The sequence below is a fragment of the Marmota marmota genome, unplaced genomic scaffold, assembly GCF_001458135.2.
Source record: "Marmota marmota marmota unplaced genomic scaffold, marMar, whole genome shotgun sequence".
NCBI lineage: Eukaryota > Metazoa > Chordata > Mammalia > Rodentia > Sciuridae > Marmota > Marmota marmota.
The window spans coordinates 6,563,831-6,588,211 of record NW_026000051.1 but is presented as its reverse complement, the minus strand read 5'-3'; the positions used below and the strand labels follow the sequence as shown (position 1 = coordinate 6,588,211).

Here is a 24,381-nt window from a genome sequence, read left to right as displayed (position 1 = left end):
GCTGTTTCTGCTGCGGGCTGACCCGGTGCTTGCCAACAGTAAGGTATGCGCGCCCCTCCGACCTGCCGCAGCTGGGAGAGGTTCCGTGCGAGGAGCGTGGTGCTGGGGGTGCCGGCCAAGGAGGGTGCAACCCGCAGGGAGTTGAGGACCCAGAAAGGGGGAGATCTGACCTGGGATTTAGCAAGGAAGCTATGGGAGCGAGGACCTTGGGAGAGGATCATGTGCGGGAAGAAGCGCTGGGGAGGATGGGGTGCTTGGGACCCGGAGCCTAAGGAAGGGGTGCTGATACCCAATTGGATGTGTGGAGGAAGTCAGCGCTGAAATCCAGAATCAAGGAGGGGATTCCCAGGAGCTCTGGGCAGGGACAGCGCGGAAACTGGCCCCGGGTTTCCACGGGAGGCTGACCACGTGGGGGCAGACCCCAGGGCAACTGTTACCCAGCAACCCTCAAGTTTGTGGTGGGCGCTAAGTCAAGGCTCTCTGGCCGGGGATAGGGACCCAGAATCCTTCCCAGTGAACACATCTGGGCTTTCCACTGGCCTGGCCCTGATGCTGTTTGTTGCCAGGAGTCGGTTGCACTCTCTGGAGGATGAGGCATCTCCAGAAGTGACCTAAACTATTCCCTGCTCCCGTGTCAGGCACACCTGAATTTAAATCGCATACCTTCTCTCAGCTGGTGCCTTTATCTCTCTGAGCCCCCATTTCTTCACCTGTAAACATGGGAAGAAAAATAGTACCCACTCCCTGCTGTTGATGATCTCTAGATTCCATGAGATTATACCTGTAAAATGCTTAGCAGCACAACTGGAACCTAGTAGGTGCTCAATAAATGATTCTGTAATTATGGAATCTTATCATAGGGATCCCAAAAGGGGGTGGGAGATCCAGAATGTACAGAGAGAAAGCACTTAGAGTCAGTGAGAGCAGGGCTCCCTTAAGGGTGTTTTGAAAATGACCTGATGAAGATGAGCCTGAAAGAAAAAGAGATCCTTAGGGCCCTGTTCACAGGACATGAAGGCTAGAGTGACTTCTCTGAATGTCATTCCAGCCTCTTTCCGAGTGGAAGTGGATCTGCTCTGCCCATAGGCAGGTAAAAGGCAGAAGCTTTTCTTTTGCTGTGTAACCTTGGACAAATCACTGCCTATCTCTGGGTTTCATTTCCCCCATCTGAAAAACAACGCCCCCCCCCCACTTCTTTTCCATCTGAGGCCCTTTATGACTCAAGTAGGAGAGCTCAGGTAAGAGAACAAGAACAGAAAATCCCAAATAACCTGATCAGTGCTTTGTCACCTCTTGCTTCTCTGATCTTTGACTGGGAGGGCATTCTCTGAGCTATGCAGAGGGCTGTAGTTTGTAGGGAGGGCTCACATCCAAAACAAAGCAAAGACAAAGAAAACCCAACACCCTGTTTATGTAGTGAGTCAGCCAAACACTTGCTAGGTTGGGGGGGGGGAGTGTTTAGTTGTCCTAGGGCAAGCCAGGGCTGGTGGGGTGGGGAGGCACATCCAAGAGTTGGGAGGATGAAGCAGCTGGGGGACCCAGCACAGCCCTCCCCCAGACACTTCCCACCCATGTGCCACTTCAGCCAGCTGGGAAAAATAAAAATCAAGTGATGGGTGAATGTACTCTGCATTCCTTAGCCTGGCCAGACTCCTGCAGGCTCTGAGAGAGCTGTTTTCATTATCACCACCGCTTCCCCCATAATAGCCCCTCCTTCCTCTCTGAGCCTGTCCTATTTTCCCCCCCCGGTTGGTGGGGAGCCCAGCTTGGACCTTGAAGTGGATTAGCACTCTAAAGGGTTAAATTGACCTCTCTTCAGGCAGAATTCCTGATCAGGAGGTCCAGTCTCCCCTCCTGTCCAGAACCTTTAGGGATGCAGGGACAACTCACTCCCAGGAATCACCAAGGAACTCTGTCGGTATCTCCTCTGCCAGCTTCTTGCTCACTGTGTTTTAATTTCACATTTATAGCAATGTCTGTCCTAAATAGAATTCGGAGTTTCCATCTAAGGAAGTGCTTTGTCTAGCCTGGGAGTAGGAAAGGGAGTTCACTGCTTCCCCAGCATTTCTGAAGGGCTGCCCAGCTTGGAGATTGGGATGGAAGGACAGGTAACCACACGACACCCAGTAATGGCACCAAAGACCCCAGGGAACCTGCTTGGATAGGGCTGAGAATTCCCCTTTTTACCTCAGCTTTCACATCTGCAGAAGGGGTACTGCACCTTACTTCCTGCATGCATTAGAGAGTGTCTGTTCATCCCTCTGTCCAGGATCCTGGAGGCAGAGCGAAGGCCAAGGGCTGTGGGAGCCAGACCAGGGGAGCAGGAGGGGCTGGAGCAGGCAAGCTGTGGTGTCCCAGGCTAGGTCAGATGTTCCAGGCCCGTCCCAGGGGCTTAGGTGTTGCTTCTTGTCTGCTCCCAGAGTTTCCGCCTGTGGGTGTAATTGGAAGCAGGCTCCTGAGCTGGGAGAGCGGCTGAGTGAGGGAGTCTTCCTCCTGTTTCCAGTGCATGAGGCCAGTCCCCACCGGGGCTCTGCAGGGAAGGTCTTACCCAACACCCTGACTGACTGGGACACAAGAACAAAGCCCTGAGGAGTATTCCGTGTCGAAAACCCTGTGCCCAGCGCTTACATTCACAATCATGCACAATCTGCCAACATGCTGAGGAGCTCATGGACCCTTCATATCCGATGGACTTGAGCCCTAAACAGAGTCAGCTGGGGCTGCTTGGGTATCAACAGAGGGAACGTGAGAGTTTGGAGATTCCTAGAGCTTCAAGATTCTTGGCATTTAGTTCTCATCCAAATGGCCTAGGGAGCCTGAAAAAGTCTGAATCAGGGGGTGGCAAGTAGGGTCAAGACATCTGCATTTTCCAAGTGCACCCCAAGTCATTCTGAGGCATGACCCACTGTTTAGAACTTGTGGGGGTGATAGGGAGCTACAGAGGTTTGTGGAGCAAAAGAGTAACACTGATCATCAAAGAAGAGCGTTGGAAGATGAACTGAGAAGAAGCTCCCCTGTTGGTTGTCCAGACAACATTCATGTGGCCTGACTTAGGGCTGTGTCCCTGGAGTAGACAGAGGTAGGAGACACTTAGGGTGAAGACCCTGAAGAACATGGTGACTGACAGGTCATGTAGGGAACAAAAGAAATCCAGAAATCCAGGTTGGGCAGGAAGGTAGGTGGGCACAGGTTTGGGAGAAGAAGGCTGGATGGATGTTGGTCTTGGATGGATCAAGTTTTCTGTGCCTCTGGGATCCAGGAGAGGTGTCCAGTGACAGTGGGCTCCAGGGGGAGGCTTTGCGTGGAAACTGTCTCACCCGGCTGGGCTGCTCTAAGAGCCAAGGGCAGCCCCAACCTCAACATGACAGCATTCGAGCCTGTTCCCCTACTGCTAGAACATTCCACAGCTTGAACCCTCCCTTCCCACTCTGGTCAGATTTATACATCTCTTCTTCAGAAAAATCTCAAGTACACCCTCTTGTCATCTCGTTGTGAGATTTCCTTGGACATTTTTCAGCATAAAAACCGCCTAGGGGCTTTGGCAGCAGCACTGAGCACAGCTACAGGAGGAGGGCGACTGAGGCAGGAACTTCCTACCTGGCTGCAACTCTAGTCTTCCTGCCAAGGCAGGGTGGGTCAGGCCCAGGGAAGCCCTAGCCCCTATTCCCCCCAGGGCCCCTTGCTCTGCAGACCCATCTGTCCCAGCTCAGTTGCTGGGGAGAAGCCCTTGTCTGGTGACTGTGGGTGGTCCTGGGAGGGACGACATGTAAACCAGATTTTGGAGCCTGGTTGTGCTGTGCAACCCTGGGCAAGCCCCTAGTCTTCTCTGACACTCAGCTTCTCTATTCCTAAGATGGGGTTGTGGTGATAGCAGAGAGGGATAGAAAGGGCTGGGCCTGGGCTCATGATAACAGCGCTTACGTAGCATGTGTGAGGCCCTGGGTTCCAGCCTCAGCACCACATATAAGTAAATAATAAATAAAATAAAAGATCTATTGACAACTAAAAAATATTTTTTAAAAAGAGGGATAGAAAACGATGGGTGAAGATGAGGGAGGGTTTTCAGCGGCCAAAGCAGGTACCTTTCAGAGAAATTATTCTGTGCCAGATCCCTGCCCGCTGCTCTGGGTGCACCAATGGTTTTCAGACTCCCCAACTTAAAAATGGCACTATGCTGTCCCCAGTTCAGTTTCGCGGGATGTGCCTGGACTCCTGGCCGCCAGGGCTGGGAGCAGAGGACCTCTTCCAACTCCTGGCCTGTGTCAGGGCCTTGGCCGCCCCCAGCAGGACATAGCAGCTCATCTGGGGAGGGAAGGAATGTAGCAGCCTAATGTGGAGGCTGCTGCTGGTGGGGTGGGTGTTGGGTAGGCGGGTCCTGGGGAGGCCTCTCTGGCCTGACCACACAGCGCACAACCACATTTAACTGCTGGTCTTGTTTTAGGACCCGGGATTGAACCCAGGAGCACTTAAGCACTAAACCACGTCCCCAGCCCATTTTTATATTTTATTTAGAGACAGGGTCTTGCCAAGTTGCTTAGAGCCTCACTAAGTTCCTGAGGCTGACCTTGAACTCACGATCCTCCTGCCTCAGCCTCAGCTGAGTTGCTGGGATGACAGGCATGTGTCACTGAGCCTTGCCCTACTGGGCTCTTGACCCCATTTTGGGACTGGCAAGAAAAGGCAGGGTTAGGGCACTCCCAGAAGCCTAGAGAATCCACAGGCTCCCAAGTCTCGCTGTCAGTGTTCACAGGCAGGAGAGACTTGACCCACAGTGGCCAGGACACACTCCTTCCACCCCCCCCCACTCTCCCCTCCTCCTGCATAGCTGCAGAGAGCAGGGAAGTCCACACAACAAGGGCTCATCCTCTCATTTGATGGCTCCAGAACTGTCTCCTTGCCTGTAGGATGCTGCTAAAAATAGAAGAATGAATGAAAGAAAGAAAGAGAATATCTGCCACTCCCACAGAGAAATGAACAGCCAACGCCCGATAGGACTACTGACAGTGAGAATGACAGCTGCAGTATAGGTGATACCCTGTGTGCTCTGGGACTCCATCTCAGTCCTCACACAGACCTTTGTTGGGTAAGCACTAGTAACACCCCCATTTTACAGATGAGGAAATGAAGGCCCAGAGATATTAAGTAATCCCTCCAAGAGCACACAGCTGTAGGTGGCCCATGACTGTGTTCTACCACTGCCCCAATGCTGAAGGAGTGCTCCAGAAATGCCGGCTGGGCTGCTGCATGTCCTGAACTTGCTGCGCATATCTGCCATCTGTCCCCGCAGCAGCCTGAGTGAGCTTCCTGTGGTGTGGATCTGACCTTGGTTCTCTGCTGTTTAAAATCCTTCCGAGGGGCTGGGGATGTGGCTCAAGCGGTAGCGTGCTCGCCTGGCATGCGTGCGGCCCGGGTTCGATCCTCAGCACCACATACAAACAAAGATGTTGTGTCCGCCAAATACTAAAAAATAAAAATATTAAAAAAAAAAATAAAATAAAATAAAATCCTTCCGAGGCTCCCTAGTGTTTCCAGAAAAATGCCAAGATCCTCAGCCAGCGTAGGACCCTCCAAGAACTGGGCTCTGCCACTCACACCAGCCTCACCTCCTGCCACCCTGGCCCCCAAAGACACAAGCCAGAGTGAGCCACCTCTAGGCCCCCGGAGAGCCAAGCCCTTGGGTGTTTTCACTTGTCTGATTGACTTCCCAGAATGCCCTTGTCCCCCTGAGAGACGTCCTCCAAAGGGGCCCTCCTCTGAGTTGTCTGCTCTCAGAGTTCACCCAGACACTTCTCCAAGGCTGCGAAGGTCAAGAGGATGCCTCAATCTCTTTCTTCTGTACCCCTAGCTAGCACCCAGGGCCTGGCAGAGACCAGGGGCTCAAATAGATGACTGAGCAAAAGTGGGGTACCCAAGGCCCTCCCAGAAGGGCCCGGGACACCCACAGCCCTGGGCTTGGCAGAAAGCCCGAGGGAGCCACAAGCTCACTTGAGTCCTGGGGGCCTTCGGGAAAAGCCAAGCAGCCCCAAGGCCAGCAAAGTTTGTTGACTGAGCCATGAATAATGGTCAAGGTCCCAGAGCCCAGTGTGGGCAGCTGGGCCAGCTAGGGGGGAGGCTGCCCAGGGGCCCAGGGCCCAGAGGTGTGTCAGGGCAAGGCAGGCTGCGGGACGCCCTAGGCTGACTCCCACGGGCACAAAGCCCTGCTGCCCCCAGTGAACAGTGAGCAGCACACCTGGACGGTGTGTTCAGTGTGTCCCCCCAGGAGGGGGCTGAAAGAAAAGGGAAGGGCTGGGGCTGGGGACTTGGCTCAAGTAGTAGCGCACTCTCCTGGCATGCGTGAGGCACTGGGTTCGATCCTCAGCACCACATAAAAATAAAATAAAGATATTGTGTCCACCTAAAGCTAAAACTTAAATATTAAAAAAAAAAAAAGAAAGAAAAGGGAAGGGCTGATGTCATCTGGTTTGATCCCCACCATGAGGAAGCTGGCTATGGAGAATCCTCCATTTTTACCACGGGAAGGAACAAGGCTCAGCAAGGTTGTGTAACACATTTCAAGTCACTCAGGACATGGGGAATGAGTCAGTAAGAGAAGTAGTATGGGGTTTGTGGATTGTATTCTGGAACCAGATCTTCTACAGCAGAGGTGTGTGACCTCAAGCCTGTGACTCACTCCGCTGAACCTGTTTTTTAACCTACGTTACTGACAGTACGTAGAGAAGGCACACTTCAGACATGCTGGGCCCTGTCCTACAGCTGCATGAACTCACCTTCATAACAGCCCCAGAGGCAGTAGCCCATGTTACAGATGAGGAACTTAGGCACAGAAAGGTGGAGTTGCCCACGGTCTCCCTGGGCTCCAGGCTCCAGGCACCCGCCCTGATGCTCTCTGGCTTCTCTATGGAAGGTGGCCTGCTTGTCCAGCAGGTACTTGTGGAGCTCCTACTCTCAGCAGAGGTCAAGTAGGCACGGTTGGGGTACAGGAGAGCACTAGACACAGCACCTATCTTTAAATAATATTTTTTTTGTTGGTGCTGGAGATGGGACTCAGGGCCACCAACTTGCTAGACAGGCACTCTGCTACCGAACCAGACTCCCAGCCAAACCCTGTCTCTAATGTTGCCTATAAAAGAGAAGGAAAGAAAGAAAATAAGCAAATAGAGGTACAATATTTCAGGTGGTCACATAATGAAAAACAAAGACTGAATAAGGCCATAAAGAATAGTTAGGGGAGGTTTTCTCAGAGGAGGTGACGCGTGAGCAGAGAAATAAGCAGCATAATGGAACAAACCAGGGGAATGTGAAAGGGATGAGGTTTTAGGGTGACAGCATTACATATGCAAAGGACCGTAGGCTGAAGTGGAGTAAGCCATCAGAAGGGAAGGGCAGTAAGAAGAGAGATTAGAGCAAGAGCATTAGGTCACATGGTTAGGACTTGGGAGGTAATGATACCCTCACATATGTATTATTAAAGGACATAATGCCTGTAAAACCTAGGATGCAGTAAGTGCTCAATTAAAGATTTTCCTACTTTATCATTGTGAAAAAAACACATAAAATACATAAATATTACATTTTAGAAAAGTAACATAAAATTTACCATTTTATGCTAGGCATGATGATGTAGGCTTGTAATCCTGGTGACTTGGAAGATTGAGGTAGGAGGATTGCAAGGTCAAGGTCAGCCTTGACAATTTATCAAGATCCTGTCTTAAAATAAAAATTTAAAAGGACTGGGGATGTGGCTCAGTGGTAGAGCATGCTCGGTTCAATTCCCAGTACTATTTAAAAAAAAAAAAAAAGTATATAGTTTAGTGGGAGGTGCACCGGTGCATTCACAGTGTTGTGTGAGCATCACCACTCTGTAGTTCCAGAAAATTTTTATCACCCCAAAAAGAAATCTTGTTAAATGCCACTCCCGTTTCTCTCTCCCTCTGAATCCTTCCAACTGCTAGTCTGCTTTCTGTCTTTCTGGATTTGCCTATTCTGGATATTTCATATAAATGGAATTGTACAATATGTCACCTTTCATGTCTGGCTTCTTTCACTTACCATTATGTTTTCAAGGCTCATCTGTGTTGCAGCCTGAATCAGTACCCCACTTCTTTTTATGGCTGAGTGATATTTAATTGTGTCTACATACCACATTTTGTTTAACTATTCAGTGGCTGGAATGTGTGTTGTGTTCGTTCTGTGTCTGTTTGAATAATGCTGCTATGAATGTTCACACAGGTCTTTGGATACCTGTTTTCCAAACAAAGAATTACTGCATCAGCCAGGAGCAGTGACACACACCTATAATCCACATGACCTCAGAGGCTGAGACAAGAGGATCACAGGATCAAGGCCAGCCTCAGCAATTTAGCAAGGTCTTGGGCAATTTAACAAGACCCTGGCTCAAAATAATAAATAAAAAGATCTGGGGGTTATATCTCAGTGGTAGAATGCTCCTCTGTTCCATCCCCAATACAAAAAAATAAAAAAATCTTATAGTAATTCTGTTTGACTTATTGAAGACCCACCAGACTTTTCCATAGCAGCCATTAATAGTAATAGTAGCAATAATAGCAATGTTATTATTATTATTATTATTATTATCATCATCATCATCATTATTGATTAAAGCCTGTTGGGCTCTACTCCTGAATTATACCCCAGCACTTTTATTTATTTATTTTAAAATTTTTGGTACTAGGGAGGAAACCCAGGGGTGCTTAACACTCTTTTTTTGCGTTTTATTTAGAGACAGGGTCCCACTGAGTTACTTAGGACCTCACTAAGTTGCTGAGGCTGGCTTTGAACTCAAGATCCTCCTGCCTCAGGCTCCCAAGACACTGGGATTACAGGTGTGCGCAACCACGCCCAGCTTATTTTTTGTTTTAAGGCAACAGTCTGCCTAAATTACCGAAGTCTCAGATTTGCAATCCTCAAGATGGGAAGATCTTCCAGGTTCTTAGATAGACAGAATTTGCAATCCTGCTGCCTTGGCCTCCCAGGTTGCTGGGGTGACAGCTGCGCAGACACATAAGGGCCCTATTTCCCTGCAGGGGCTGCCCCCCCCCCCCCCGGCCCGCACCACCACCCTTTACCCCCCGCCCCCCATCAGGCCAGCCGGGCTGGATCCTTCTCACCCCACGGCACTGGCTGACGTCGCGCGGAGCCCCCTGACTCCTCCATCCCCACAGGTGTTCGGTGACCTGGACCAGGTGCGGATGACGTCGGAGGGCTCGGACTGCCGTTGCAAGTGCATCATGCGACCGCTGAGCAAGGACGCGTGCAGCCGGGTGCGCAGCGGGCGCGCGAGGGTGGAGGACTTCTACACCGTGGAGACCCTGAGCTCGGGCACCGACTGCCGCTGCTCCTGCACCGCGCCGCCCTCCTCGCTCAACCCCTGTGAGAACGAGTGGAAGATGGAGAAACTCAAAAGGCAGGCACCTGAGCTCCTCAAGGTAGGCGTGGAGGGGCCAGGGAGGTGGTGCCAGGCGTCCTTCGGTGACAGCGCACCACCTTCTGGGAGGCAAGTGCTGTTACCACCCCATTTCACAGGTCAGGAAACTGAAGCTCCCCAGGGAGAACTCACTTCTTGCCCACGACTGTTCAGCCAAACTCCTTTTATAAGTCATTTCTCCGAAAGCTTAGACCATTCTGTGACATGTGAGATGATGGTCTTCATTTTATGATTTGGAAAACTGGAGGTTTAGAGGAGCTAGGTAACTTGTCACCCAGTGACAGGCAGCCTCTGTCTACACAGGTTGAACCTTCCTAATCTGAAAATCCAAAATCTGAAATGTTCCACAACCTGAAACTTTTGAGATTCCACAAGTGGAAAATTCTATACCGTGAAACTTTGTTTCCTGAACAAATTATTTAAAATATTATATAAAATTACCTTCAGCTATATGTGTAAAGTGTCTGTGAAACAGAATGAATTTTGTGTTTAGATTTGGGTTCCATCCCCAAATATTACAAAATCCCCCCAAAAAATCAAAATCCAAATACAAAGCGTTCTGGTCCCAAGCATTTCTGACAAGGGACACTCCACTTCTGTGTGAATTAGAAACTGCATCCCCATAGGCAGATTCAAGAGAGGTCCCATTTCTGGGAGAGCCAGCACCAGGGTGAGGGCCCACCACTAGGCCCAAGGATAGGTGTGTTCTGGGTACATCTCAGTCCCCACTGCCAGCCAGATGCCTCTGTGCCATTCATACCAAACCCAGCAGGGCACTCAGTAAGACTGATGGGGCTGGGATTGAAACTGAGGTTCTACTATGTCCAGAGCAGGTGCTTCAAGGGCTTTTCTCTTTTTTCTCTTGAAAAGGGCCAGATTGTTGGCATCTTTTCAAAGTATCTTTTTCAACTCCTTCCAAACATGTGTCTGTTTTGCCTGTTTGGTGTCACAAAGCATGCAAGATTACCCTGCCTGTGAGCTAACAAGTTAACCTGACAGTTTCATAGACATTGGCAGAAGACTCAAGCCTCCTGGGTCCAAGACAAAGGATCTTACTACTCACAGCAATTTTTTATTTTTATTTTTATTATTAGTAGTACTGAGGATTTAGCCTAGGGGCACTTTACCACTGAGCCACAAGCCCAATTCTTTTGGGTTTTCATTTTTTTTTAATATTTATTTTTTAGGTGTAGATGGACACAACACAATCCCTTTATTTTTATGTGGTGCTGAGATCGAACCGGGGTCCTGCCCATGCTAGGCGAGCGCTCTACCGCTGAGCCACAAGCCCAGCCCTGGGTTTTCGTTTTGACACAAGGTCTCCCTAAGTTCCTTAGAGCTTTGCTAAATTGCTAAGACTGGCCTCAAATTTGTGATCCTCCTGCCTCAGCCTCTGGATCCACTGGGATTACTGGCCACTGTATCCGGCCAGCAAATATTTTCTTGCACTGGTTTCCCAGCTCAAGTTTCCATGGGGTGATGCAGTTAGAGGCAGATTACCCACAGCACACACAGGGAGCAGTGTTATAGAGAAGAGCCCTGAGTTAAGGAAATCTGAACCTTTTATAATTTTCTAGAGAGAAATGCTCTGCTCTTACCTTCTTCCAGAGCTGTTTCCTATACAACGAGATGGCTGGGAACAAAGACAGCTCCTCTGTGTGCAAGACGTGCAGAAAAGCAAGAGACCCTGAAAACTTGTCTCCAATGCTGGACATGGTGTCTCAGCTGCTCAGGAGGCTGAGGCAGGAGAATCACAAGTTTAGCAACTTAGTGAGAGGCTGTGTCAAAACAAAAATATAAAAAGGACTGGGAATGTATCTCAGTGGTAAATCTCTAGTAACCCCCACCCAAAAAAATAAAGAGAAAGAGAAAATTGTCTCACAGCAATTGGCTAAGAATGTTTTCTTTAATTTTACCTTTAGTTTTATTTTCATAACACCTAACCTGACAGTTTCATGGATGTTGCATGCCAAATATTTACAAAATTGGAGGGGGAAGGTGAATTTTAGGCCTCCTGACAGTTTGACAGTCACTGAACCACACTGTCTTCCTGGAAATTCCCAAGCAACTTCAGCCACTCAGGCCACAGACTTGTCTTCATTTACAGGGACAAATTCAATTCCTATTCCAGTCGGCGTCTCAGTAACTGAATCATAAAGATGCTTGACATGAAGACACACAAAGCTCTTTTCATGAACACTAGCTACTTTAATCCTTGCCGCAACCCTTGGGAAAGGGAACTTATGGTGCCAGCTTTACTTGTAAGGGACTCTGAGGCCCAGAGAGGGGTTATGACTTGCCTAAGATCACACAGCAAGAGAGTGACAGTACTAAGATTTGAAGCAGGGAATTCCCTGTAGCATCCCCTTGCCCACAAGAGAGGTCACAGGCAGCTCTCTCACCCAGGAGCCTTCTCTACCAGGCCATTGTCCCTTAGGCCTTCTCATGCCCTGCAGACATGGGGGACTTGACTCAGCCCTGGAGAGCTGGGTGAGAGTAGGGTGAAGGTGGACTGACTGAGCAGGTGGGGCCAGGGCAGGCCGAGGGGATCCCACCTCACTGAGCTCACAGGGCAGGAGTGAGTGCCGAGGGTACTCTGGACCCCAGGAGGAGAAAGGGGCAAGGCACTGGCTTCTCCCATTCAGTGTGGCCCCCCCTTGGCAGGAGGCTCTCTGAAACATCCAGGGGGGCCCTCAGCTGGGCACCTGCCTGCATCGCCCTCCTCCCCTCAAGGGGGTAGCTCCAGCTGGGACCTGGCCTCCTGCAGGGCTCTGCGCCACTCCCTCCAGATCAGGTTGGTGGCCTCTTCTCCTCTACTCCTTGCCTTCCGGTCATGGGGCACACGTGGCCTAGCCTTGAGGAGTCCCCAGGCTTGTCAGGACACAGCTACTGACCCCAAGAAGGCAGTGTGTTCAGTACTGGGCCAGGGATGTCCCAGGGACTGAGAGAGCTGCAAGCAGGGGATAACCTTGGATGGGCCTTGAAGGATGTGTAGGAGTTCCTCAGGCAGAGAAGTGAGGCCATTCTGGACAGGGCCAGTGGAGTACATGTGACAGAGGCCTCCCTGCCCTCTCTGCCCCAGCCCTGCTGGCCTCCTGTCACTTCCTCTTATACAGTGTTTCTCAAACTATCTGCAGTGAAGGATCACCTGGTTTTTGTTTTTTGTTTTGAACCCAGGGGTGCTTAACCACTGAGCCACATCCCCAGCTCCTCCCCCCGCTTCTTTTAAAGAAAGAGAGAGAGAGAGAGAGAGAGAGAATTTTTTAATATTTATTTTTTAGTTTTTTTTTTTTTTTTTTGATGGACACAACATCTTTATTTCATTTTTTTTTAATGTGGTGCTGAGGATCGAACCCAGCGCCCCTCGCCTGTACCGCTTGAGCCACATCCCCAGCCCCTCCTCCCCTTTTTTTGATAGACAGGCTCTCACTAAGTAGCCTAGCACCTGGTAATTTGCTGAGGCTGGCCTCGTACTTGTAATCCTCCTCCCCCAGCCTCCCAAGTCGCTGGGATTACAGGCATGGACCACCACACCTGGCTGACTTTTAAAAAAGAAAATAAAAGAAATCTGCCAAAGACAATATTTTTGTAAAACACCAATGAGTTATTAGAAAAATGAACCAAAACAAAGACAGACATGCCAAATGTAAGCCAGTGTTTTCTTGAGTCCACAAATATACAGCTGCTTTGTCAAGTGGCTGTAAAGCTTTCTAAGAAGCTGTCTCGTGTTCTGTAATCATTTTATTAGAGACGTAGTAGGCAGTTTGAACCCGCGCTAGTCACAGGACACACTCGGAGCAGCCTGCTGCAGCACACTGTGTCTCTCCTCACCTCCAGCGCGTGGCACACGCTGTACCCTTTGCTCGGAATGTCCTTTCTGGGACATTTCAGCCGGATGTGGGCTCCTCTGTCAGAGCTTGGCTCCAACAAAGCCTCCCCAGCAGCCTTTCCTAATCCACACCCAGCTCCAGACAAAGTCGGCCCCTCACCATGAGTGATCTGGGCATCCATGTGTCACTGCCTGTGTCCCCTGTTCTGGGTGCCTGTCTGTCACCGCCCGTGTCTTTGTCTGTAGAGGACGCTGGGGGCTCAAGTCATCTTGTTCATCTCTGTACGTGACTCAGTGTAAACTTGTGCTGAGCGTGAAGAGGGGGGCAGGGGCGTATCAAATGCCAGGCTCAGGAGGAGGGACACCATATGCGGGAGAGACCCTTGTCAAAACTAGTTTCAGAGGCCGTGAAGGCACAGAGTGAGGCTGGGAGCTGCCCATTTGCCCCCTGGAATAGTGACGGTGGCACTGGTGTTCAGAAGTCCTTGCTGTGTGCCCAGCTGGGCTCAGCTCAGCACAGAGTCCCCACTCCTTACCACAGCCCTACTGCCCCATCTCACAGCAAAGGACCCTGATGCAGGGCTCTCCAGCTGTGCTCCACAGCGCCTGGGGGTGCTGGGCAACCCCCCAGGGCCAGAGTGAGGTTGTGAGGGAGCAGAGAGGTCTCTGGGCCCTACCACGGCTCCCAGCAGGGGTGCCCACCCCCTTTTCTGTTTTAGAGCTTAGGTTCTCCTCAGAGAAAAATTCCCTGGCTTAAAAGAGTTTGAACACCCCTGGGAAAGTGGGAGTAAAACTTCCACTTTGGGAATAGCTGGCCTAGGCCAGACAGGCGCACTGGCCTCCTCAGGCCCTGAGAGAGGCTGTGGATGGGAGGGAGCCGTGTGGGAGGTGGGCCACAGGAACTGCCCTTCCCAAGAAGCCGGGAGGGCTGATTTCCCAGCCAGTCCCTCGTGCCAAGGTTTCCCTGACACTCTTGCTGGCATCTTGGCCATGGGGGGGGGTGTCGTATCCTGAGGGAGCGGGGGCAGCTGCAGAGCAAGCCCTGGGCTGGGCCAGAAGGCCAGGCATCTGCTCCCAGCCCTGCCGTGGACCTGTTGTGAAGCCCCTCACCCGAGCCTCTGTTTCCCTGTGGGAACCCAAGACAGGAGCAGTAGAGCATGATGGGAAACGCTCGGGTTTATTCTAACCTGGACCCTGGGCCTGGCCCCACTGTTGTCACCTGCTGGCCGTGGGCAAGTCACTTCACCTCCCTGGGGATAAACACTGGCCATCCTTTGGGTTTGGTTGGGTCACTAGAAGCAGGCTTGGGAACCAGAGATTTGTATGCAAGGGACATACTCTGAAGGTGTTCTCCAGAGAGGCTAAAGGGGCAGAAGCAGGGCCGAGAGGGGAGACGTCCAGAAGGGTGTGGCCCAGGACAAGAGCCAGCCTCAGCCAGGTTCCCAGGGGAACACAGGGTGGGAGTGGCAACTCCAGTTCTCCCCACTGAGGCAAGGAAGCTGGGATGCCACACTCATCAGTCACGCCTCAGAGCCACTCCCAAGGTGGCCTAGCACTTTGGGAGCTTAGTGGATCCTGGAAAAGAATCACAGATATATTTGCTTAAAAGAAAGGCACACCAGGATGGTTAGCTGGTGTGGGGTGCAGTCGGAGAGGAGGAATAACCACTATGCTCAGCAGCACAGTAGGAAGACTGTGGCTGACAGCAATGAATTGTGTATTTCAAAATAGCTACAAGAGAGAATTTTGAATATTCAAATATATACCAGCACAAAGAAATTGGTAAATGTTTGATGCGATGGCTATGCCAGTTACCCTGATTTGATCATTACACAGCATATACATGTATTACAAGGTCACACCGTACCACATCAATATGTACAATGATCATGTGTAAACAAAAAATAGACTTAATGCCAGGTGCAATGGCCCACACCTGTAATCCCAGCAGCTTGGGAGGCTGAGGTAGGAGGATTGCAAGAGGCCAGCCTTGGCAACTTAGCAAGTTCCTGTCTTAAAATAAAAAATAAAAACAACTAGAGGTGGGGTTATGGCTCTGTGGCAGAGCACTTGCCTAGTATTCGTGAGGCACTGGGTTCAATCCCCAGCACCACATAAAAATAAACAAATAAATAAAGGTATTGTGTCCGTCTACCAAAAAAAAAAAAAAACCTGGAGATGTAGCTCCAGGATAGGGCATCCCTGGGTTCAGTTCCCAGTGCAAATAAATAAAATTTAAAAAAATATTTTTTTAGTTGTAGATGGACACAATGCTGTTATTTTACTTATTTATTTTTATGTGGTGTTGAAGAAAGAACCCAGGGCCTCACGCTTGGCAAATGCTCTACCACTGAGCCACAACCCCAGCCCACAAATGCATAAATTTTTAAAAAATTTAAAAGGAAGCCCATGGAAGCCAGGGGTGGGTACAGGAAATAGGGACCCAGGAGATCTAGACAAGCCCCCAGTGTCCTCTCTATACCCCGTGAAGTTGCTACCAGGACTAAGTGACAGAACTCACTAAGCCCCTAGCCTGGCAAGTGATGGGAGCTCACAAGGGAGGATCTGCAGCCCCTGGGACTAGTGGGTGCGCAGGCCCAGGCTGACCCCTTTGAGGCTGTGGGTTCCGAGGTTCCTCACAGGGCCTTGCGGAACCCTTCCCCTTCCCCTGCAGCTGCAGTCTATGGTGGATCTCCTGGAGGGCGCTCTGTACAGCATGGACCTGATGAAAGTGCATGCCTATGTCCACAAGGTGGCCTCCCAGATGGACACACTGGAAGAGGTAAGGACGGGCTCCTGCCAGGGCCAGGCTAGTGCAGTGCTGGGGGCTGAGGGCAGGGTCCACCTGGGCAATTCTGGATTGATCCTGCTGGGCTTTGGGATCTGGACTCCAGGAGGGATTTGGGGGAGGGAGGCGAGGCCCACGGGGTCCAGCCTTTGGAGAAGAGGTCTGATTGCAGCTCCAGGGCCTATAGGGAGCTGGAAGCTTAGATGGGGAAGCCAAGGCACCTGCTGTTGTAGGAGAGAGGTGCACAGGGACTGGCACTTGCAGTTGCCCTCAGTGAGCCAAGGTCAGGCCCCACACTGCATAGCTCTGAGGGAATCACTCACAGAAGTGGCCAGGTCGGTGGTGCCTGCTGGATGGATACAATATGGCAGGTCTGGCTAAGCTGGCTGGGGCTGGACTCAGGACAGCATGACTGTCCCAGAACCATCCGTGGGGAGACCAAAGTGCTAACTATCCTGCCTATTCAGGGTAAATCTGCTGTAGGGCTGGGCAGACAGCCAGGACTACCCTCTGGGGACAGGGAGAGCCTTAGATGAGCGTGGGGTTCCAGGCTACAGGTTCAAGGGTTGCTGGCCTCTCTGTTGGCATAGCCTGGCCTCCTCCCATTTCCTGCATCCGGTCTCTGCTGAGCCACTGGGTGTCTGGGAGCCTGCAGCTGCCAGGAGCAGGCGTGGGGGCTTCCTTTCCCAGCTTCCTTTACAGAGAGAGAGGGCACCTGGGCATCCTGTGCCCCAGAGTGGGAGATTAACCCCTTAGCCCAAAGCTTTGGTCACAGTGGCTTTAAAGATTCAAAAAGTGTTTGGTGAGGTCTACTGTTGGCCAAGCCCAGGCCTGCGTGGGGGAGAGCTCAGGCTTGTTGAATTTGTTCTGTGCACCTGTATTTCCTGTGTACCTGGCACAATCCAGGCTCTCCTGGTGCCAGCTCTGAGGCTCTCCTCCTTTGACCTTTCCTCTTGTAATCTCAGGAAACACTAACCCGCTTCACGTAACTGAGCCAGATGATCTGGAAGGTAGTCTGCTGAGCCTGGAACAAATCAGAAATTATTTCCACAGCCACAGAGAAATGATTGTTTAATTGTCTTCTGTTTTGCATTATCTGTGCTATGTTTTTGTTAACCGTGGTTTGCTAAGTGATAAACCTATGGGACAAAAAACAGCTCTTTGCTGTCTCTGGGAGGGAGTGGAGAGAGCAGTCTTTCTCAGGAGAAGCTGGCTCCCTCTGCCAAGGGGAGGACCCTGCCAGGGTGTCAGGTAGCAATGTGGGGTCCCAGCTTTCCTCTGTTCTCCTCCACCAGTGGTTCTCAGCCAGGTGTGATTTTTGTCCCCCTCAGCCAGCAATATCTGGAGACATCTTGGGTTGCCAAGATGCCACTGGCTTCTCCTGGGTAGAGGCCAGAGATGCTGCTAAATACCCTGCAATGTGCAGAACTGCCCCCTGCATCAAATGGCCACCTGGCAAATGTCAATAGTGCTGACTATTGTGGAGAAGTCTGCCTTACAACTTTTCAACTTCTGCCTTAACTGTCATCACAGTTTAAAATGCACGTGCCCCCAACCTAGATGCCCATCAATAGATTAATGGGTAAAGAAACTGTGGTTTATATACACAATGGAATATTACTCAGCATTAAAAGTGAATTAAAATTATGGCATTTGTAGGTAAATGGAAGGAGTTGGAGAATATTATGCCAAGTGAAGTAAGCCAATCCCCAAAAACCTAAAGACCGAGTGTTTTCTCAGATTAGTGGATGTTGATCTATGATGGGGTGGTGGGGGGATGGGAAGAAGGAAGGAACTTTGGGTGGGGCAAAGGGGAGGGTGAGGAGAGGTTATCGGGAAAAGATGGTGAATGATGGAAAGATAGTGGAATGAGATGGTCATCATTACCCTGGTACATGTATGATTGCAGGAATGGTGCGTCTCGACGTCATGTACAACCAGAGAATTGAAATGTTGCGCTCCATATGTGTGTGCGGTGAATTGAAATGCATTCTGCTATCACGTACAACTAAGTAGAACAAATTCTAAAAATTAAAAAAAAAGAAATCAGGACCTTAAAAATATAAAATAAAATATAACATAATAAAATGCACGTTCCCATTCCTTAGCTTTTCTGGTCCTCACAGTGACCCTGCATCTTAATGGGGATCCCCATTTTACAGGCAAGGAAGCTGAGACTCAGAGAAATATCATCACTCACCCAAAGTTACCCAGTCCACAAAGTGGAGAGGAAGGATTTGAATCCACGTGTATCAGTCTCCTGGCTCCCCCTGGTTGGTGCCTAAATCTGAGTCCCCCAGGGCTGACTGGACATGAACCACTTTAAGGTTCTAGAATGGTTTCTGAGTGAAATTTGAAATGAAACTCAGATGCTCCTTGGCTTCTCAGCAAAGTGCTCCCTGGAGCTCTCTCCTGCCTCAGCTCAGAAGTAGTTTCTGACATACCCAGGCCTGTTGGAGTCTTGGGGATCTTACCGGCCCACCCAGCTTCCGTGAGTGCTGTGCAGTGGGCAAGGCCAACCTGGACAGCAGCCCAGCAGGATCCTGAGGTTAAGGAGGACTCAGAGTGAGGAACATCTGGGTTCTGAGCAGTCGTTGCCAGCAAGATTTAGAACCAGGGGTAGACTCCGGATGGGCTGGGAGCTGCTAAAGTTAGCCTGGGCAGCAGGGCCCCAGCAGGAGGAGAGGCAGGGCTCAGGGCTGTGGGAGGACCCCCAGGCCCAGGAGACTGCCCCACAGCAGAGCCCCAGACAGTCTACTCCAACTACATTGTTTAAGTATGTTATAAAAAGAAGGTGTTTATGGGCTGGGACTGTAACTCAGGTAAAGCATTTGCCTAGCTTGTTGGAGGCCTGGGTTCCATCCCCAGTACTAAGAAAAAGAAGAAGGAGAAAGGCATATATTTATGTATTACTTGTAATGTTAAAAAATACTTTTAAAATAGCAAAAGGTCAAAAGCAACTTAAGTGACCGTCCCTAAGGGCTAACTAAATTCTGGCTGTGCATACAATGGTACAATGAGTGGCCATTAAAAGGAACAGGGGCCAGCCTGTAATCCCAGCAGCTGGGGAGGCTGAGACAGGAGGATGGTGAGTTCAAAGCTATTCTCAGAAAAAGTGAGGCACTAAGCAACTCAGTGAGACCCTGTCTCTAAATAAAATACAAAATAGGGCTGGGATTGTAGCTCAGTGGTAGAGCACTTGCCTCGCATGCATAAGGCACTAGGTTTGATCCTCAGCATCACATAAAAATAAATAAATAAAATAAAGATATTGTATTTGTCAACAAATAAAATAATATATTTAAAAAAATACAAAATAGGGCTGAGGATGTGGCTCAAGTGGTAGCACACTCGCCTGGCATGCGCGAGGCACTGGGTTTGATCCTCAGCACCACATAAAAATAAAATAAAGATATTGTGTTCACCTAAAACTTAAAAAAAAAGAATATTAAAAAAAGCTAAATCTTTAAAAAAAAATACAAAATAGGGCTGGGGATGTGGCTCAGTGGTCTAGTGCCCTTGAGTTCAATCCTTGATACAGAAAAAAAAAAAAAAAAAACAGGGAGCACTATATAGCTATATAGACAGATATGGAACAGTTCTCAAAATAAGCTGTTAAATGAAAAAGAAAAGTTTTGAAAAGCTATATGTGTATATGCTTTTCTGGGGGTACTGGGGATTAAACCTAGAGATACCCTAGCACTGAGCTGCATCCCCAGCCCTTTTTATTTCTTATTTTGAGACAGGGTCTTGCTAAGTTGCTGAGGCTGGCCTCATGATCCTCCTGCCTCAGCCTCCTAAGTCCTTGGGATTACAGATGTGCCCAGAGCCTGGCTGTACATATACATTTGTCCCTGTCACTGTACAGACTCTTTAGAAGGACATGCAAGAAATGCATAACGATTGTCAGCACTGAGAAATAAACAAGGCTGAGAGGAAGATATATATTTTAGACCCATTTATTTATATCTTTTTAATTTAGTACCATAAACGTGTATTATCTATATTTTCATTCCTTCACTTGTTAAATTTAAAACATGAATAGCCACCAGGCCTCCTAGTCCATGCTTTGTTCCACCTGGGTTTTCCCGGTGTCATCCCTGCTTGGGCCCCTACCCGCTGCCCCAGCCCAGCCCAGGAGACTGGGCAGCAGGGCTGCATGGCCAAGCTGGGGCATCCCTCTGAGATGGGGACTCCGAGAAAGCGGGCCAAGGAGTGACCTTCATCCTGCCCCACAGAGCATCAAGGCCAACCTGAGCCAGGAGAACGAGGTGGTGAAGGAGAGCGTGCGCCATCTCACTGAGCAACTCAAGAGCTACGAGAACCACTCGGACATCATGATGAGCATCAAGAAAGAGCTGTCCAGCCTGGGCCTCCAGCTGCTGCAGCGGGATGCAGCTGCTGTCCCTGCCGCTGCCTCTGCCACGGGCCCCAGTAGCAAGGTTCAGGTAAGGCTCCAGCTCTGACCACAGGCCAGAAGGTGACAGGAATTGGTGATGGGGACACAGGGCACCAGGACTTAGCCCTCAGGGCCAGCTTTGGGTAGGCTTGGGGCTGTGGGACAGGCTGGAGGGTCCACCACGGCAGGCAGGGCGAGGATGGGGGGCTGCTCTGGGCCCGCTGGGGCAGATGTGCAGGTTTGGCCAACGGGCCAGTCAGGTGTTTGGTAATATTCTTATTCCCAAATTTCCAAACTAGTAGGGTTAGAGTTGTGGACTAACACTCCCCATCTGGCCTCAAGAGACCAGGTCATCTCTCCTGCAAAACTGCCTTGAGCCACCCCAGCTCTGGCCAGGTTCCTGGCTGGGTTGTGCCTATTCAGTGGGATGCGGGCAATGCCTCTGTAGAGTGACCCTGTAGAAAGACACCAGTTCCCCCACCCGTCCCATCTTCAAGCTCAGCACAGGGTGCTAACGTGTCTTAGTGCAGATTTGAGAAAGGTCCACCCTGCAGGCACACTGCAAAATAAAGTCCTTGCACTGGACAGGTCAATTACAAAGAGAGGCGCCTTTGGGTGGATAAACTGAGCAGTGTCCTTCCTATGATGGACACGTGTCCGGGCCCCTCAGTCAGTTGCCCGCCTGCCTGGGGGCAGGACACAGCCCAGTGACCTTGGTTTTTGGTGAGCAGCAGAAGCCACCTGACATTGCTGGAATTCCTGCTCTGAACCTGACTTTCTCATAGATGTTATCCATTAATTCCAGAGCCACCTTGGAGGAGGGTTGGCCCTGGCTGTTTGACAGACGAGAATGCAGGGAGAGTGGTCACGCAGAGAGCAGGTGGCTGAGTGACTGCCAAGCCCCAGCCCTTCCTCCCCACCTCTCAGCCTCCTGTGCTGACATTGTGATAGTGGGGCCATTTGTAACTGCAGCCGGGACCGCCTGAGTACTGAGAAGGCACAGAGGAAGCCTGTGCCTTGGCCCAGAGCTGGCTTCCTGCTCTTTCCAGTGCCAGCTCCGCAGGCGCAAATAAGTGTTGTTTTGGCAACCGCACAGAGGCAACCCGATGCTGTGCTCGCCATATCTGCCGGAGCTTCTGGCTAACAATGGGTGATGTCACAGGTCCTGTGTTCTTGTGCCAAGCCAGCATCAGAGGCATTTGAATAGGAAGTGAAAATAACAAAATCACAGACATTAGAAGTGGCACGTCCTGGGGTAGTGGAACCAACTGCACCAGTTTGCCTGGGACTGAAGGGTTTCACAGGATGCAGGGCCTTCATTGGTAAAACTGGGAGTTCTGGACACATTAGGAGTAGTTGGTCACCCTGCATAGGGACCCAAGAACTTCTCTCATGCCCACACACTAAGACCAGTAAGAGAGGCCAACCTGGGAAGCAGGCAGGTGAGGCTGCCTCTTAGGGGCCAGTCTTATCTACCCCCAGGCGAAGAGAGGACAGAAATTGGGAAGAATGGGACAGGAATCTAACCTATCAGGTTGGATCTCAAGTCTGCAAGGGAACTAGAGAGCTTCAAGGAGAAACGGAGGCAAACCAGTCAGGGGTGTTGCCATTGTAGGAGGGAAGGAACGCAATGCCTACGAACACCTGGGATGTAGGGTTTGAAACAACATGACCATCCCCAGCCCCCACATGCTGTGCTCTCATGACCCCCACAACATTCTCTCTACTGTTTCCCAAGCCTGAGACTTCCCTTCTCGCCCAGGACACAGCTGGAGGGAAAGGCAAGGATACCAACAAATATGGCGGCATGCAGAAGAGCTTTGCAGACAGGGGCCTCCCAAAAGTGCCTAAGGAGAAGCTGCTGAAGGTGGAGAAGCTGAGGAAGGAGAGCAGCAAGGGCAGACTCCCCCAGCCCACAGCCAAGCCCCGAGCCCTGGCCCAGCAGCAGGCCGTGATCCGGGGTTTCACCTACTACAAGGCAGGCAGGCAGGAGGGGACTGAGGCCATAGCTGGTGAGTTGGAAGGGAGGAGGAATTTTGGGGAGTGGGTCCTTGCTGAGAGACGGCCTCCTTCAGGGATCCTCCTGTCTTCTCTGCACCCAGATGGCCCCAGATTCCAGCTCCATCCCTTGCTTACCTGTGGCTCCCCTTTGTTCATCCACATGGGGCCTAATACCCTCTCAGAGGGTTGTTGGGAATAAAATGATAGGCCCCCGAGGGGTGTCCTAATCCTACTCCCCCTTTCTGGGTCCTGCTGACCACTTTGACCAGTGAAACCCTCTGTGGGGCCCATGTCCAAGCTGGGAGGGAGGTGGGACAGTCAGGTTCCTGTTTCCTTCAACACCCCCTTGTTTTTTGGCCTCTCAGAGCTCAGGGGTTTCTTCCCCCAAACCCTGGTGCCAGCTGCTGTCCATGATCCCTGCCATGTCAGCCTGGCCACAGCACAGGACCCCTGACCCTGGCTGGGCTACTGCCCAGGAACAGCTGCAGGCATCTGACTCTACCAGCAAGGCCCGTGGGAAATGGGCCCTGGGAGGCTGCCGAGGCCAGGTCCCCTGCAGCTGCCCCTGACTAGAGGGACTGTGCCCTGGAATTGAGTCTAGGACATGAAAGAATTGGTACAAAGTGCTCGACACTGAGAAAAGGGAGGAACCTCGTGTTTGGAAGCACACATTTGCGAGGACCTGTATAAACATTTTATATATATTTTTCCTCTAACCAACACAGTAGCCTACACTGGTGGGCCTCGTGGTGCTCTTTTCACACAGGTGGAAACTGAGGCCTCCAAGGCAGGAAGACTTGCCCATAAAAACTGTCCCACAGTGGGGGCGGTGGAGCTGGGCCTGGGGCCTGCCCGCTGGCCAGGAAGACCTCCCGCCTCCCACTTCAGAAACTTTCACTTCCTCCCATGTGGGGGGGACCTTTAGGAGGCCTCTCCTTCCCTGGCCCATGGCTCTGCAGATGCCTGGGGGGCCTGGGGTGAGCGGGAGTCTTCTCTCTGCAGACAATGCCCTCAAGGGCACTTCCTGGTTGGAGCAGCTGCCACCCAAGGTGGAGGGCAGACCCCCCGAGGGCAACTCTGCAGAGCCGGAGCAGGACAAGGCTGGACCAAGGGCCGCAGAGGGAGTCAACCTGGGTCCCGACACCCCCACCTCATACCCTGCCACCACCACCACCACCAGCAGCCCAGCCCCCACCACCACCACCACCAGCCCAGCCCCCACCACCAGACCCCTGCCCACAGAGCCACCTTCACGCCCAGAAGCCCCTCGCCAAGGTGAGTAAACCTCGTGGGGATCAGCGGACTACAGCCCGTGGCCAAATCCAGCTCACGGCCTGTTTGTTGGGCCTTCAAACTGAGAAAGGTTTTTACATTTTTAAAGAGTTATTAGAGCTGGTGAGACATCGTACTCCTGTGATACCAGGGACTTGGGAGGAGGCAGGAACATCCCAAGTTCCAGACCAGTGAGGGCAATTTCATGAGCCCTGTCTCCAAAAATAAATGAATACCTACATAAACAGGGCTGGGGGTGTAGCTCAGTGGTAGAGCGCCCTGGGTTCAATCCCCAGTACTGCGGGGGGATAATCCAGCATCTATTTTCATTTCTCGGTTTGGCAAGGCTGTCTGTCTGTTGTTTTTGCCCTGCTGGGAATTGAACCCAGGACTTCAAGCGCCCAGCCAGTGCTCTGCCACTGAGTCGTACCCCCAGCCCTCTCTGACTGTTTTTATGTCTGCACATACTTTTGACTTATGTCGCAGAGTAGAAATCGTCAGGGAACCATCGATCTTGTCCCTGCTTGGTCTGGTGCTTGCGCTGGCAGGCCTCTCTCTTGAAGGATCCTCCAGCGTTGTGGACGACAGCTGCCTCACGGTGCTACTTCTAATGTCAGAAAACTGGAAACCTAGAGCACTGACACTGT

General features: G+C 51.0%; 1 protein-coding gene across 2 annotated transcripts in view; it reads left to right on the top strand.

The window, feature by feature from the left end:
• Positions 1–24,381, top strand: part of Olfml2a (olfactomedin like 2A) — a 35,321-nt gene that overhangs the window by 3,990 nt on the left and 6,950 nt on the right. Inside the window, exons 2-7 of one of the 2 annotated variants that reach the window (XM_015497599.2) lie at positions 1–43; positions 9,183–9,446; positions 15,949–16,056; positions 20,301–20,510; positions 22,224–22,473; positions 23,465–23,737. In XM_015497599.2, the coding sequence (XP_015353085.1) occupies positions 9,210–9,446; positions 15,949–16,056; positions 20,301–20,510; positions 22,224–22,473; positions 23,465–23,737 (1,078 nt within the window). In that variant the 5' untranslated portion in view covers positions 1–43; positions 9,183–9,209. Of the gene's footprint in view, positions 44–4,948; positions 5,084–9,182; positions 9,447–15,948; positions 16,057–20,300; positions 20,511–22,223; positions 22,474–23,464; positions 23,738–24,381 lie in introns of those variants that run through there. The other variant, XM_048813072.1, reaches the window with a different exon arrangement.